This window comes from Sinocyclocheilus anshuiensis, unplaced genomic scaffold, assembly GCF_001515605.1.
Source record: "Sinocyclocheilus anshuiensis isolate Anshui unplaced genomic scaffold, SAMN03320099.WGS_v1.1 scaffold2493, whole genome shotgun sequence".
NCBI classification, from domain to species: Eukaryota; Metazoa; Chordata; class Actinopteri; order Cypriniformes; family Cyprinidae; genus Sinocyclocheilus; species Sinocyclocheilus anshuiensis.
Window position 1 is genome coordinate 141,422 of NW_015549322.1, and position 17,783 is coordinate 159,204.

Here is a 17,783-nt window from a genome sequence, read left to right on the forward strand (position 1 = left end):
GTGTGTGTGTGTGTGTGTGTGTGTCTCTGTCTGTGTGTGTGTGTGTGTGTCTCTGTCTGTGTGTGTGTGTGTGCAGCTGGAGGAGGGTCACACGGGGCGTCTGGAGCGAACTGAAGACCTGTGGTTGCGGGTCAGGAAGGATCACGCCCCTCGACTCGCCCGCCTGTCACTGGAGAGCCGATCGCTGCGAGACATTCTGCTGCACGGTGAGACACACACACACGGATCACATGGTGTGTGTGTGTGTGTGTGTGTGTGTGTGTGTGTGATGTCAGTCTGAGTCTGTGTGTGTGTGTGTGTCCTCAGGAAAGCCGAAGATGGGCCGTGAGCTGGGCCGTGGTCAGTACGGTGTGGTGTATCTGTGTGATAGCTGGGGTGGACGTCACCCGTGTGCCCTAAAGTCAGTCGTTCCTCCTGATGACAAGCACTGGAACGACCTCGCGCTGGAGTTCCACTACACACGGTAACACCACTCCAGTGCAGTGTTTCTAAGTACATTTACTCTTTAAAAATGATGATAATAATGCTTATTGTTATGTAATTATATTATTTTTATTTATACATTTTTATTGAAAGAAAATAATAGTTCTTTGTTTTTTTATGTTTTTAATTTATTATTATTTAAATAATAATAATGATAGTGCTCATCATTTTTAATATAATTATTAATTGTAATTTTACTTTTTATTTTTATTATTGTAATTATCAGTTATATTTTTAGTAATTAATAAGAACTAGTAATAGTTTTTTTATTCGTTTAATTTTTATTCGATACAAATAACAGTAGCATTTGTTGGGGTGTTTTGTTGTTTATTCATTAAAGTTCTCTGTGTCCATCAGGTCTCTGCCTAAACACAATCGTTTAGTGAATCTCCACGGGTCAGTTATCGATCACTCGTACAGCGGCGGCTCAAGTATCGCGGTTCTGCTGATCATGGAGCGATTACACAGAGACCTCTACACGGGACTGAAGGTAACATCACGACACCGGCTGTTTGTCTGTTCTTCCGTCTATGGTTGTGATTGACGTGTCTGTCTCTCTCAGGCCGGTCTGTCTCTGAAGGAGCGTCTTCAGATCGCTCTGGACGTGGTGGAGGGGATTCGGTTCCTGCACAGTCAGGGTCTCCTACACCGCGACATCAAGCTGAAGAACGTTCTGGTGAGAAACTGCATCCACCATCTGATTCTCTGTGACGAGATCCCATCATAAGGCATCATAGTGCTTCATAATGCATCATAACACTTCATAGTGCTTCATAATGCATCATAACACTTCATAATGCATTATAGTGCTTCATAGTTCTCCATAACGATCATAGTGCTTCATAATGTATCATAATGCTTCATAACACATCATAGTGCTTCATAACGCATCATAACACTACGTAAAGCATCATAGTGCTTCATAACACACCATAATGCATCATAACACTTCATAATGCTTCATAACACATCATGGTGCTTCATAACGCTTTTTCACAAAGCATCATAACACTACGTAAAGCATCATAATGCGTTATAACGCATCATAACACCTTGTAACACATCATAACACTTCCTAATGCATCATAGTGCTTCATAACGCATCATAAGACTTTGTAACGCATCATAATGCTTCATAGCGCTTCATAATGCATCATAACTCTTTGTAACGCATCATAACCCTTCATAACACTTTGACATCCTTTGTAACCCTTCATAATGCATCATAACACTTCATAGTGCTTTATAACGCATTATAATGTGTGTTTGTTTTCTTCTGTGCAGTTGGACAGACAGAACCGGGCGAAGATCACTGACCTGGGCTTCTGTAAACCCGAGGCCATGATATCCGGCAGTATCGTAGGGACGCCCATCCACATGGCACCGGAACTCTTCACAGGTCACTAACCGCTTAATGCTCGATTGATGATTGATTTTAGTTTTTTGTGTTTCATCTTTTATTTGTTTAGACATAACAGTATACGATTTTAACATCAGGTGATAAGTTATGAGTTTTTAATTATTTTGAAATGTTAAAAATGTAGTATCCAATATTAATATCAGTTGATAAAAATGATTTTTAAATGATTTAAAAATTTAAATATTAACTTGATGGCAATTTATTTAGAAAAAAAATAGTATGCGATTTTAATACTGGACAGCAAAATGAACCATCTTTAAATTATTTTAGAATTGAAAATGAAAAATGTAAATTTTTATGTTATGAAAATGAAGTTACTGTAGTTATTGTTTACATTCGTTTTCCGATTGCACGTGTGTTTGTTTATTTTGCGTAGGAAAGTACGATAACTCCGTCGACGTGTACGCGTTTGGGATCCTCTTCTGGTATCTCTGCTCCGGCTCCGTCAAACTCCCAGAAGCCTTTGAGAAATGCTCCAGTAAAGACCAGCTGTGGACCAACGTCAAGAAAGGTAACGAACCCCAGTCGGCGGATCGCGTTGACGTTGCGCTGTGAACTCTGGGTAAACTCCGTGTGCGTTTGCTGCTTTCAGGCTCGCGGCCGGAGCGTTTGCCCACGTTTGACGAGGAGTGCTGGCAGCTGATGGAGGCCTGCTGGAACAGAGACCCTTCCCAGAGACCCCTGCTGGGCATCGTCCAGCCCAGCCTGCAAAGCATCATGGACCGCCTGTGCAACAATTCTGACCAAAAGAGCGGCAACCTGGAGGACTCGAACTGACACTCGTTTCCCTGAATGCTCCTCTTGAGACGCTAAAGGAAAGCAGTTCTCGTTTTGTGTGTAAAAAATGGACGAATGTTGCTTGTGTGCCTCTGAACAAACCTGATCACGCGTGTCATATTCAGCGCTGCTCGTCACGGATCCTCTAGAACAGAGTTTTACATGTAGTCGAGTTTGTGTTACAGATGAACCGCTGATTTTTAGATGGTGTTTAAACTGGTTTACATTATCCTGAGATTACATTTTTTAATAAAATCATTTGGACCAATTCACTGCTGCACTGCGTTGATTTACTTCCTTGATTATTAAAGTGTATTAAATGTGATTTGCTAAAACATTCAGCAGAGCTGATGAGTTGGCTATTAACTGTCAAAACAACAGATTAAGGTGAGACTTGATTTTCTTGTTACAGTGTAATTATTAAAGTACGGAGTAATATTAACACATATTTACTATAGGGTTATTTGCAGGGAATAATTCATTATCAATCATTCACAGTGTTGGGGAAAGTTACTTTTAAAAGTAATGCGTTACAATATTGCGTTACTCCATAAAAAAGTAACTAATTACGTTACTTGGTTACTTTTTATGGAAAGTAATGCATTACGTTACTTTTTAAATCTGGGCAGGGCTTGCTTGTTTGCTTTTAATATAAAAAGTTATATTTTTGGCAAATATAAAAGCTTTTTCACACCAAAAGTGAAATGAATAAGCCTCAGGCTGAAGGGAAAGTAAAGTAGAATGCAGAAGAAGAAATTTCAACACACTTCAGCAATAAAATAAGACACACAGATGTTTGTCTAGAGTAATTTGTGCTTAGTACGGTTGAACTGGATTATCGAAGATCAGAAGCAAATAGAATGGGATTAAATACAGAAAGGATATTTGTGTTTAACATTTAATTATTGCAGGTTTACGTCATATTCTTTTGAGTTGCATTATTTTTATTCATTGAGAAATACTGAATCTGGGTTTTTTTTTGTGTGAGTGAGATGAATTAATGCATATTCATATCTACTACAGTAACTGATCATTCATAGCTGTTTAGTATAGTAAGTAAGTGTATAAGTAAGTGCTATAACGTTGGTTTTATTTAAAATTTCAGTCAGGCTAGTCTGAGTTCCCCCCACCCCACCCCAGTCTGTTCATTTTTAATAAGGTCTTATAATAACGCTTTTATTCAACATTTTCTGGTAACATGTCAACAGCCTGATGCGATCATTTGAATTCAAACACTCGTGATGCTTTTTGAAGATGTAACCGAGCTCAAAGACTAGGTAATCGTCGTTTAATTAGTTAACAACTCTACCTAGCAGGCTGGTTTCTGATTCATTATCACTGAGGTAGAATCTTTCAGTGAAATTAGCCGTTTTAACGAAATATAATTCACATGCGAGGTTCATAATGACATTTTTTTTTTATTGTACGGGGTGTCTGATTTAATTTGACGACTCTTCCTAAAATATATAGGTGTTTTTACAATTATATAACGTTACTCGTTTATTTTGAAGATTTCATCGGCGCGCATGCGCAGTGAGTGGAGCGCGAAAATAACGGACGATTTCTGAGGAGGTTTTAGACTTTAATAAAACAGTCAATATGACGACTTCTGTTGTTTTAACTTAAATATCCATAACAAGACTACTAATATTGAGATGTGACAAGAAAAAGAAAAAACAAAACTAACGTTAGCGTGATCAGAATTGACTCGCGCGTCGATGTTGATATATCGTCAAAACATAGTGAGTTTCATATTTAATATCTATCGCACTCTCTTTAGTTTATTTACTCTTCGAGTGAAACCTAAAGGTCGAAGTTAATCTTTCTGCTCGGTGTTTGTCGAGGTAAAGTCTTTCATTTTTTTAACTAATTATATGTGAGATTATAAAGTATTAAACTTTGTTAATATTTCGATACGTTTGACGGTATTCTCAAAATATGGCTTTCAGTTACGACTTTATCCTTATAATCTTAATTATTTTATGTATTTATTACATTGCACTAAAACGCCAAGGGGTTTTGACATTTTAAACATTAAAATAACATTTTTCAAATAAATGAACATGCTTAAGATCATCTGCGAGTGAGCCATGTTTTACCTCATAAGTTTCCCTTTCAAAAATTAAACGTGGTTTTATTATAGTAAAAGTAGTATTAACCATGCTTTTTTTTTTGGCTGATTGAGTACCATTTGTATAACCACGGTTAATTTGTGGCGACTGTGGTTTAACTACAATAACCTTTTTTGTAGTAGTAGTAGCTAGTAGTAGTAAAACCATGGTTAATTTGTGGTGACTGTGGTTTAACTACAATAACCTTTTTTGTAGTAGTAGTAGCTAGTAGTAGTAAAACCATGGTTAATTTGTGGTGACTGTGGTTTAACTACAATAACCTTTTTTGTAGTAGTAGTAGCTAGTAGTAGTAAAACCATGGTTAATTTGTGGTGACTGTGGTTTAACTACAATAACCTTTTTTGTAGTAGTAGTAGCTAGTAGTAGTAAAACCATGGTTAATTTGTGGTGACTGTGGTTTAACTACAATAACCTTTTTTGTAGTAGTAGTAGTAGTAGTAGCTAGTAGTAGTAAAACCATAGTTAATTTTCACCAGGGTTGTGTGTTTGTGGTGTTTTCAGGTGAATGGCGACTCCAGTAGATCCTCAGACGCCCGCAGCGTAAGTCCATCAGTATATCAACATTAAGATGAGTTTATCAGTACAATCACACATTAAACGAGCTTGTGTTCGCACGCAGATCAGGACAGAAGAAGGGTCACGTGAGGTTTGTCGAAGTTTCACCTCGCGATGAAGATCAGAAGGTATTTATCGTCAGTGTTGGGAAAGTTACTTTGGAAATGTAACCGGTTACAGATTACAAGTTACACGGTTTAAAATGTAACAAGTAGTGTAACTATTTCAATTACTTCACCAGTTACTTTTGAGTACTTCACTAGTAATTTTCCATTACTACACTAGTCAACTTTTGAAGTGGATCAAAACCTTTCATCAAAAAGTTGGATTAAATCTTGAGAATGGGTTGTAAAACGTTCTAGTAAGATTGGGATACTTTCCATCCCAAAAAAAAAACTGGATTATTCTGATCCCAGCAGAAGGGTGGATTTCAGGAACAAAAAATGTAATAATACTTTAAAACTGGTCCAAAAAATACAACATTTGTAACATGTAATATATCCCCGAATCTACAAACAGCTGTCAATATCAAACTGAAACAATAATCCCCGTGAAGCCGTGGTTTACGGTGAATTTATAACGGCTAAGGGGCGTTGTTATGCCCTAAAACTCCCTTAGCTGTTATAAATTCACTGTAAACCACGGCTTCACGGGGATTATTGCTTTTATAAAACGGTTATTCCATATACGGTATAAGGTTTCACAAAATAAAACAGAGAAAATAAAGTGTAATATTAATAAAAACAGTATTCTTCCACCAAACAATGTAGCTCCTCAGAAACAGTTGTGGTTGCTACAAAGTGGTTGCCGAGCAACAGACAAACGTAAACAAAGGTGTATGTTACTTTGTAGAGTCATTTACAACAGCTTCGAACGCGGCTCAGCCAATCAGAATCAAGCACCGGAACTCTCCGTTTTATAAAAAAATATATCAAATTAAATTTTTTTTGTTTGTTTTGTTTTTATCACTGATTGTAAACTACATCAGCACAATCATCAGAGACGGAGCAGTCAGAAGTAGTTATTTGTGTAAATGCAATGCCTTTTTCCCATCAGCATGTCCCTTGAGGGGCTCCGTAGAGCTCTAGTAATCCAGATTTGGAAATCTGGAAAAGTGTGCATCAGGATCAGGATCAGGGTGATCCAATCCAGTTTTGCTTTGAAAAACCGACACAAAAGTAAGACGGGTCACCTGATCCTGATATCAAAGCATGGCCAGATGATTGTGATGCAGAGCTGTCTCTGGTGTTTTCAGGAGGAGTGCGGCGCTCATCTGTCCGTCTGGTCCGCCGGTCTGTTCATCAGTAAGTGGCGCTCGGCGCACCGCAGAGGAGTTCGAGCCCAGCTCTACACGGACGACCCCGAGTACAGACGTGTGCTGAGAGAGCAGGAGCTCCAGCTGCGATCCACCGTGAGCCTCAGCATCACTAACACTCCCAGTGCAGAGCGCAGAGAGCTCAGGTGTGTGTGTGTGTGTGTGTGTGTGTGTGTGTGTGTGTGTGTGTGTGTGTGCAGGTGCCACTGCCGCTGGGCTCCGCCATGGACGAGGAGACACTCCGCATTCTGCTGGACGTGGAGAAATGTAACACACACTCACGCACACACACTCACGCACACACACACTCACGCACACACACACGCACAGACACACACACTCGCACACACACACTCACACTGTCACGCACACACACTCACGCACACACTCTCACACACACTCACGCACACACTCACACACGCACACTCACGCACACACTCACACACACTCACGCAAAAAACCTTTTCCCTCATTATACAAAAACATTATAATATAAAATATTTTTTCCTTTCATCAAAAAAACTTCGTCATCCCCAAAAAAAATCCTCATCAGAAATCGTTATTCCTCTCTTAGCAACTTTTTTCTAACCACATTTTTTCTCATCAATTTTTAATCAAAAAAGTTCTCTCATCAAAAACTTGTTTCATCGTCAAACCCTTTTCCTCATCAAAACACTTTTTTAAATCCAAAAAATTTGTTCTATCAAAAACTTTTCTGTCATCAAAAAAAAAAAAAAAAAAAAAAAATAAATAAATTTTATATAGATAATAAATCTAATTTTTTCCCCGTATAAAGACTTTCTATATTCAAAAACTTTTATATAATTCCGGTTGTTACATATGACAACAAATGCCATATTAAAGGTGTAATCTGATTTAGTCTTGTGATGTGCAAAAGCTTGTAAATGTCTCACAGAAGCATCAGCTTTCGTGCTGTAGCGACGCCTGGTGGCCGAGGGGCTAATGCATGCTAGCATTTCTCCTGTTGCTTCCTGACAAAAAAAGTTTTGAAGAAAGAAAAAATCTCTTTAAGATCATTTTTAAAGAGAAAAAAAAGTTTTTTGATAAGCAGAAAAAATTATATTTGAAATGAAAATGAAATTTTGTAGGAAGGCAAGTAGGCCTTTTGTGCCTAAATTTCGTACGAGAATTTATATTTTTTGATGAGAGAGAAAAATTTGGGGGGATGAAAAAAATGTTTTTACGAGAAAAGTTTGAGAGATAAAAGTTTTTTGATGAGAAAAAAGAATACATTTTGTATTCTTCTCATACTCTTTTGTACTCATACATTTTTGTTCTCATCAAAAAAACGTATTTTTTTTCTTTAAAAAAAACTTATCTCATAAAAAATGTGTTTTCATCATTTAAAAAAAAAAATTGTTTTTATCTCTTAACTTCTCATAATTATTTTTCCTCTCATCAAAAAACAATTTAAGAGATAAAAAATAAAAAGTTTATGAAAAGAGAAAAAAAAAGTGTTTTGATGTGAGAATTTTTGGTATTTATGAGAAGCTTAAGAGTATGGAGGACGAAACCTGCAAAAACAATAAATACACAAATAAATAAATAAATGTGTGCATAAATACATGTATTCTTGTTTAAATACATAAATAAATAATTAAACGTGATGAAAGTAGGCAAATAAATAATATAAATTGGTGGACAAATGGAAAATGTTTAAGGAAATGCTAAACTCATCCTATTTATTTTCCTTTGATCACTCATTTATTTCTGAATGTAGTTCCGCATTTATTTTTCCTCTGCGCAACATGCTAATGAGAGGGTGTTAATTATGGACTTGCTCGGGTCATGTGATAGCTGGGGGCGTGGCTTTCCCGCTGACAGGAGATGCATGGTGTAAATCCAGTATGGCCTAAAGTCACTTTTGCCGTTCAACAGAGCAACATACATAGAAAAACTGAGCTGTGTTGTCCGTACAGTATCTGTGACTTTACACACGACCCAAAGAAATGGCCAGAGGTGTTTCCTGACGTCAGTTTTTGTAACCCGATTGAGTCTCCAGCTAGAGACGACTGTAATATCAGTATCCCATGGTCATCGTGAGATTATTCACTTTATCCGTGGAATAAGGGCTCATTCTTTTGATGGCAGCTAGTGTTTATTATGATGGTTTTACCTGCTCGTTGTTTAGGTACGTGTAAGATCATTTTTATGGTCAGTAAACAGTCTTCTACAACCAAGTCGATCTGCAGCAATCTCTCTCTTTACGGCGGGAGAACCAAATTAGTGACATACACAACACAAGGGTACATCTCAGTTGATTCTCAATTTATTATTGTACAAACAGAGGCTCATATACATCCTTGAGAACTGCTATGAAGTGGTTTAATCGAGGAACAGACCGTTTGTTTCCCTTTAGTTATCAGAACAGAAAATACAGGAGACAAAAGTATGTTTCTTAAGCAAATAACAGTTCAGTTCAAATTTCTCTTTGATGAGAGGAAAAAAATGAGACGTGAGAGAGAAAAATAAAACATTTTTGATGAAAGAAAAAATCTCTTATGAGAGGTTTAAGAAAAGATAAAGAATGAAAGATTTTTTAATGAGAGAAAAAAACAATGTTTTTTGATAAGGGAAAAAAGTAACTTTTTTCATCGAGGAAAAACAAGACGTTTTTTAATGAAAGTTTTTTGAGGTAAAATTTTTTTATTTTTTTTAATCGTAGGCCGTGTGTGAGAATCAGGAAAAATCTAGGACAACATTTAGTTTTAGAGAAAAAAACAATGTTTTTTGATAAGGGAAAAAAAGTAACTTTTTTAATCGAGGAAAAACAAGACGTTTTTTAATGAAAGTTTTTTGAGGTAAATTTTTTTTATTTTTTTTAATCGTAGGCCGTGTGTGAGAATCAGGAAAAATCTAGGACAACATTTAGTTTTCTCCTTGATTGTTTTGTTGAGTCATCTGCAGTAAGGTCTGCTGTTCAGCTTACAGACGTAACCTGGGTCCACATCACGCTCTCACCGCAGACGCTCAGAGACGAATCCAGACGCTCAGAGACAGACTATCTGCTAAAAGTGTGAGAGAGGAGCAGGAGACGAGCGCCTGGAAAACCCAGAACAACCCTTGAACAGTCACCTACAGACGATCTCAGACTCCGGAGCGTTTGATGAAGAAACTGCGAGACGCTGCATATTAAAAACAGAAGGTTTACTTCACGTCAGTGTGTTTTACGAAGCGTTTCCAGACACACACAGAAATACAGGTACAAGAGATGGAAGCTCGTTTCTGCCACTGAGTGAAAAATATAAAAAGGTAACAGTGACTTTTCCCTCAAAATTCAGGAAAAGTAACTGCGATTTCACATTTCTCAATTTAGATTTTTTTTTCGTAGAGTTCTGAATTCACGTCTCAATTCTTTTTAAGTTTCCACCACAGAAAAAAAAAAATGTAATTGCAACTTTCTATCACTCTTTTAACTTTTTTCTCAGAATGGTGAGGTTACATTACGCAATTCTGACTTTTTTCTACAAAATTGTTATAAACTCATAATTCCAAGTTTAGATCTCACAATTTTTACTTTTTTCTCAGTTTATATTTCGCAACTGTTTTATTTTTTGTTTCCAACATGGAATAAAATAAAAAATGTAATTAAAACTTTTTATCTCACAGTTCAGACTTTTAAGTTTATATTTGGCAGTTGCGAGTTATAAACTCATAATTGTGTGTTTACGTAGTGAAATTGTTTTCGCAATTCTGTTTTTTCTGTTTTCACAACGGTATTAAAAAAATTCAAACGTAATTGCGACTTTTTAATCGTACAATTCTGATTACATTTTTTCTAAATTTTCTAAATCTAAGTTTTCATCTCACAAATCAAACTTTTTTTTCTCTGAATTGTTTACGTTATGCAATTCTGACTTTTCCCAACAAAATTGCGAGTTATAAACTTACAAAAGCAAGTTTACGTCTCACAATTTTTTCCTTTTTCTCAGATTTCTGAGTTTATATTTCGCATTTGTTTTGTTTCCAACATGGAATAAAAAATTTAAAAACGTAAATCAAAAATCTCAAAATTTCCAGTTAACATCTCATAACATTTTGAATGCGTGTTTGTATCTTGCAACTCTGAGGGAAAAAATCTGAATTGTGGGACAAAACGTTGCCATTTTTTAATTTTTTATCCCATGGCTTAAACACGCTTCCATAATAAAGCACTGAGAGCGAAGAACCGTATGTGTATAAAACTGTACAGAATGATTTGTTATCAAAAGTCCAAAAATGACCCTTCTAGAGTGTCTCAGAATATTGAAGCGGCACATCGTGTGATAAAACTCATCGGTGGCAGTGACGTTTGCATTTTTACGCGGTGAAAGGGTAAATCGTGCAGATGTGATTCAATGTTTGGATGGGTTTGCGTGTTTTTTGCGTGACGTGTTAAAGAGCTGTACAACACAGGTTTAAATTCACATTTACATCATTGCTAATCTATAAAATACAAAGGGTTTCTTTCAAAAGGTTTTAAACGTCAGTCTTTTTAAAAGTTCGTATAAAAATGTCCCCAAAATGTACAAAAAAGCGAGTATGGAAAGTGTTGCTCTCCTCCAACGGTACGAAATAAGGCCCTGCTGGTGGAGAAGGCATCGCGAACACGAGTGAAAGGCTTGACTCGGGAGTCGGTTCCTTCTCATGGTTCTTCCAGTGATTCGTTCCTTCATTTATCGCTCGTACAGCAGCAGCTCAGTCCAGCAGTAGTTCAGCTTCATGGAGGAAATTCCCTGATATTTTTTTACTCATTTACAAAATGTCCGTTTCAAAATGTGGTTTCGATGCGACGAGAGGACGAAAGAAATAAAAAAAGTGCTTCGCTTCAAGTATGTAAACAAAAATGTAAAAAACGACAGATTCTCGTCAGCGTTTGGCACGGAGAATCAGATCAACTGTCGCGTCATATGTAGGAAAAATCAAACGGAGGGACAGAAACAGGACGATTGTTCTTCGCCTCTTCATTCCCTCGCCACTCATCAGCATCTGCAAAGAAAAACACACATCTGTCGATATCTGATTCGTCGACACGTGAAAATTTTCATCGCAAAATGTCATTTTGTACAATTTTGTTATATGTTATATTATGACCCAGCTCTATATATAAAGTTGGATATACAGCAAAATGTCAAGAATAAAATCGCACAGCTCTGTTTATTAAATTGGATATATGGTATAGAAGAATATACTGAAAAACATAACTATATTATCTCAGCTCTTTCATATAAAGTTGGATATGTAGTATAGTTGGCTATATAAAGCTAAATGTAAACAATTTTATTGCACAGCTCTTGAATATATAGTATGGTTGGATATATCGCGAAATGTAATTATATTATCGCTTAGTTCTATATAGAAAGCTGGATGTATAGTATAGTTGGATATAGACTATTATCACACAGCACTATATATAAAGTTGGATATATAGTATAGTTGAATATATAGCTAAATATAACGATATTATCGCACAGCACTATATATAAAGTTGGATATATAGTATAGTTGGATATATAGCAAAATGTAACTATATTATCGCACAGCACTATATATATAAAGTTGGATATATAGTATAGTTGGATATTTAACAAAACGCAACTATATTATTGTACAGCTCTATATATAAAGTTGGATATATAGTATAGTTGGATATATAGCAAAACGTAACTATATTATTGCACAGCTCTATTTATAAAGTTGGATATATAGTATAGTTGGATATATAGCAAAACGTAACTATATTATTGCACAGCTCTATTTATAAAGTTGGATATATAGTATAGTTGGATATATAGCAAAACGTAACTATATTTTCGCACAGCTCTATATATAAAGTTGGATGTATAGTATAGTTGGATATATAGCAAAACGTAACGATATTATCGCACAGCACTATATATAAAATTGAATATATAGTATAGTTGGATATATAGCAAAATATAACGATATTATCGCACAGCACTATATATAAAGTTGGATATATAGTATAGTTGGATATATAGCAAAATATAACGATATTATCGCACAGCACTATATATAAAGTTGGATATATAGTATAGTTGGATATATAGCAAAATATAACGATATTATCGCACAGCACTATATATAAAGTTGGATATATAGTATAGTTGGATATATAGCAAAATATAACGATATTATCGCACAGCACTATATATAAAGTTGGATATATAGTATAGTTGGATATATAGCAAAATATAACGATATTATCGCACAGCACTATATATAAAGTTGGATATATAGTATAGTTGGATATATAGCAAAATATAACGATATTATCGCACAGCACTATATATAAAGTTGGATATATAGTATAGTTGGATATATAGCAAAATATAACGATATTATCGCACAGCACTATATATAAAGTTGGATATATAGTATAGTTGGATATATAGCAAAATATAACGATATTATCGCACAGCACTATATATAAAGTTGGATATATAGTATAGTTGGATATATAGCAAAATATAACGATATTATCGCACAGCACTATATATAAAGTTGGATATATAGTATAGTTGGATATATAGCAAAATATAACGATATTATCGCACAGCACTATATATAAAGTTGGATATATAGTATAGTTGGATATATAGCAAAATATAACGATATTATCGCACAGCACTATATATAAAGTTGGATATATAGTATAGTTGGATATATAGCAAAATATAACGATATTATCGCACAGCACTATATATAAAGTTGGATATATAGTATAGTTGGATATATAGCAAAATATAACGATATTATCGCACAGCACTATATATAAAGTTGGATATATAGTATAGTTGGATATATAGCAAAATATAACGATATTATCGCACAGCACTATATATAAAGTTGGATATATAGTATAGTTGGATATATAGCAAAATATAACGATATTATCGCACAGCACTATATATAAAGTTGGATATATAGTATAGTTGGATATATAGCAAAATATAACGATATTATCGCACAGCACTATATATAAAGTTGGATATATAGTATAGTTGGATATATAGCAAAATATAACGATATTATCGCACAGCACTATATATAAAGTTGGATATATAGTATAGTTGGATATATAGCAAAATATAACGATATTATCGCACAGCACTATATATAAAGTTGGATATATAGTATAGTTGGATATATAGCAAAATATAACGATATTATCGCACAGCACTATATATAAAGTTGGATATATAGTATAGTTGGATATATAGCAAAATATAACGATATTATCGCACAGCACTATATATAAAGTTGGATATATAGTATAGTTGGATATATAGCAAAATATAACGATATTATCGCACAGCACTATATATAAAGTTGGATATATAGTATAGTTGGATATATAGCAAAATATAACGATATTATCGCACAGCACTATATATAAAGTTGGATATATAGTATAGTTGGATATATAGCAAAATATAACGATATTATCGCACAGCACTATATATAAAGTTGGATATATAGTATAGTTGGATATATAGCAAAATATAACGATATTATCGCACAGCACTATATATAAAGTTGGATATATAGTATAGTTGGATATATAGCAAAATATAACGATATTATCGCACAGCACTATATATAAAGTTGGATATATAGTATAGTTGGATATATAGCAAAATATAACGATATTATCGCACAGCACTATATATAAAGTTGGATATATAGTATAGTTGGATATATAGCAAAATATAACGATATTATCGCACAGCACTATATATAAAGTTGGATATATAGTATAGTTGGATATATAGCAAAATATAATGATATTATCGCACAGCACTATATATAAAGTTGGATATATAGTATATTTGGATATATAGCAAAATATAACTTATCGCACAGCACTATATATAAAGTTGGATATATAGTATAGTTGCATATAAAGCAAAATGTAGACTATTATCACAGCTCTATATATAAAGTTGGATATATAGTATAGTTGCATATAAAGCAAAATGTAGACTATTATCACAGCTCTATATATAAAGTTGGATATATAGTATAGTTGCATATAAAGCAAAATGTAGACTATTATCACAGCTCTATATATAAAGTTGGATATATAGTATAGTTGCATATAAAGCAAAATGTAGACTATTATCACAGCTCTATATATAAAGTTGGATATATAGTATAGTTGCATATAAAGCAAAATGTAGACTATTATCACAGCTCTATATATAAAGTTGGATATATAGTATAGTTGCATATAAAGCAAAATGTAGACTATTATCACAGCTCTATATATAAAGTTGGATATATAGTATAGTTGCATATAAAGCAAAATGTAGACTATTATCACAGCTCTATATATAAAGTTGGATATATAGTATAGTTGCATATAAAGCAAAATGTAGACTATTATCACAGCTCTATATATAAAGTTGGATATATAGTATAGTTGCATATATATCAAAATGTAAACTATTATTGCACAGGCACTTTATATAAAGTTGTATATATATTTATCTGCATACATACAGTACACTCGTAAAACTATATACTATGTAGCAAATCTCCACTGCTTGAGTTTTATATTTCATCGCAAAATATAACTATATTATCACCCAGCTAACCCTAAAGGGGGTCGCACACCAGACGAGAAGCGCAGCGCCCCGTCTAGGACAACTCGAGGTATCGCACACCGGACGCGCACATTCTATACGCGCGAGCTCAATTTCGAATCAAGTTCTGAGCTGCAAGATGGGTGGGTTTAAACTTCATTTATTATTATTTTAAATATATTATTTTAATTGATAATAGCTGAGTTTTGAACGTTAATCAGTGAAAAGAATCTGTGTTATGATAAGTCTGTTATTGTTTTGTTGTATCTGTTGTCTAGGCAACTATGTTACATAGGCCAATACTGTAATATTTTGCGTATGTAAAAATGTCTCAAGAGAAAAATAAAAGATTAAAAGGACTACGTTTATTATACATTTAATTCTATATGTTTACATTTTATTCAAGCTGTAAAACTAATGTATGTAGTATTTTGAAGAAGTGGTATCTTGTTATAATGTATTAACAACGATTTGAGACAAATATGATGTTATTTAATATAAAACTATGCAGATGGCGCTCTGTGGCGCGGCAGTAATTTGAACAGCGTCCTGAGTCGTAGCTGGGCGCCGCCAGTGTGCGTACTCTCATAGAAAACAATGTGTTCGAATTTTAAAGACGTGGCGCGGCGCTTCTCGTCCGGTGTGCGGCCCCCTTAACCCTATAAGGCATAAAGATATTATAATATCCTAAAATTAACATTGTGATTTTCTAATATAAATTTGACAGTAATGTCACTGATGAATCAGTCACAGTAAGAGCACAGATCAGTGGACATCAATCACTCACTCAGATTCAGACGAGTCGTTGTCGAGCATTTTCGTCATTCCGCTCGTGGACGCCCCATTCTGATAATCCCGTCTAGCCCCGCCCCCTCGGCCCTCGCTGGAGGAGGGGCCCCGTGAGGAGGCGGAGTCTCCAGACAGCTGGTTGTGTATGTGATTGATGGCGTTCCTCTCGGCGATGGGCGACAGCTGCTTCTTCTTCAGGATTCCTGCGCGGCATGGTCACACGTTAAAACTGAACACACTTTACACTGGGCAGCAGCACTTACAGCTAGTCATAGTTATAGTTATAATTAGTTATCATTATAGATACAAATAGTTATTATAAGTATTGTTATAATTATCATTATAGTTATTGCTGTTTTAATAATTACAATTATAGTTATCATTGTGGTTGTAGTATAGTTAATAATATAGTTATAATTATAGTTATTATAATTATTAGATGTCGATATAGTTAGTATCGGTATCATTACAATTATATCGGTATCACTTAGGCATTAAGTATCGGTATAGTTAAATTTATAGCTATTATAGTTTTAAGTACAGCCTTTGTTACAGTTATCATTGTAGTTATATTTATAATTAGTTATCACTAGTATATTAGTTATTGTTTTAGTTGTAATATAGTAATTGTATATTATATAGTTATAATAATATTGATAAAATGATAGTTATGGTAATAGTTATTATCATTGTAGCTATAATTATATAGTTATCGCATTTTTATAATTATAGTTATCTGTATAGTTATCATAATTACAGTTATTGGTATAGTTATTCTTATGTTATCATAATTATAGTTATCACTATAGTTATCAGTATATTTATAGTTATTGTTATAGTTATCATTGTAGTTACCAGTCCAATTATTGTTATAGTTATCGGTAAGTTATAATTATTGTTATAGTTATCATTACAGTTATCGGTGTGGTTATAATTCTAGTTAACTCAAGAATATTTCGTCCGTTCGCTCGTTCAGACCTTTGTGTGGCGGTGCGCTGGTGTTTGGTAAACTGGCCAGCAGCAGCAGCAGGTTTTCCGTCCCATGATCCTCTGCTCTGTCCTCGGGTTTGGACAGCGTCTCCACCTTCAGACGCTCGTCTGCTGCTCCCGTCTCACCCTCCCACACATCTGATGAACAGATAGACGTCAGACACGCTAACAGAAGCGCAGAGTCGCGTGAACCGCCTGATGTCGTACCGTGAGGTTTGATGGGGCCGCTGGTGGCCAGATTCTCCCAGCATTCCTCCTGCGGGAACTCGCCCTCGTCTTCCTCGCTGTCGGACGAGTGTGTGGACGCATACGAGCCGCTCTGATCGTCCTCCAGCTCCGAGAGATCGCTGTCAGAGTCTGAGTCGTGATCTACACACACACAGAGGTTAAACTCCGCTCGCTGTGAGACATACACACGTGTGTGTTTGTGTGTGTGTTTACCGTCTATCTGCTCTTTGTCTTTGAAGAGTGTGTTGTGTTCACTCAGACTCAGGTGACTGCTGTTCAGATCGTCTCCACTGAAACAAAACAACACTTCATGAGTGCTTCATTAGTTGATTTTGTCTCATTTAACTGATAAAAACTGGTTCCCAAATCAGTCATCAGAGTGTTGATTAGTCATCAAATCAAATAGTCTTTTTATTTGACAAATAGTGTGTGTGCGAGTGTGTGTGTGTGTGTGAGAGAGTGTGTGTGTGTGTGTGTGTGTGTGT

At 35.0% G+C, this 17,783-nt stretch overlaps 2 protein-coding genes across 2 annotated transcripts in view; one reads left to right on the forward strand and one right to left on the reverse strand.

Annotated features, from left to right (window-relative positions):
• dstyk (dual serine/threonine and tyrosine protein kinase) overlaps positions 1–2,952 on the forward strand; it is a 21,224-nt gene extending 18,272 nt beyond the window's left edge. Inside the window, 7 exon segments of the mRNA XM_016444855.1 lie at positions 77–206; positions 307–463; positions 841–973; positions 1,046–1,159; positions 1,768–1,882; positions 2,280–2,414; positions 2,496–2,952. Coding sequence (XP_016300341.1) covers positions 77–206; positions 307–463; positions 841–973; positions 1,046–1,159; positions 1,768–1,882; positions 2,280–2,414; positions 2,496–2,680 — 969 coding nt within the window. The 3' untranslated portion in view covers positions 2,681–2,952.
• Positions 2,953–10,695: 7,743 nt separating this feature from the next.
• LOC107656894 (cadherin EGF LAG seven-pass G-type receptor 2-like) overlaps positions 10,696–17,783 on the reverse strand; it is a 56,503-nt gene continuing 49,415 nt past the window's right edge. The window contains 5 exon segments of the mRNA XM_016444831.1: positions 10,696–11,671; positions 16,079–16,283; positions 17,059–17,208; positions 17,278–17,439; positions 17,512–17,588. Coding sequence (XP_016300317.1) covers positions 11,665–11,671; positions 16,079–16,283; positions 17,059–17,208; positions 17,278–17,439; positions 17,512–17,588 — 601 coding nt within the window. The 3' untranslated portion in view covers positions 10,696–11,664.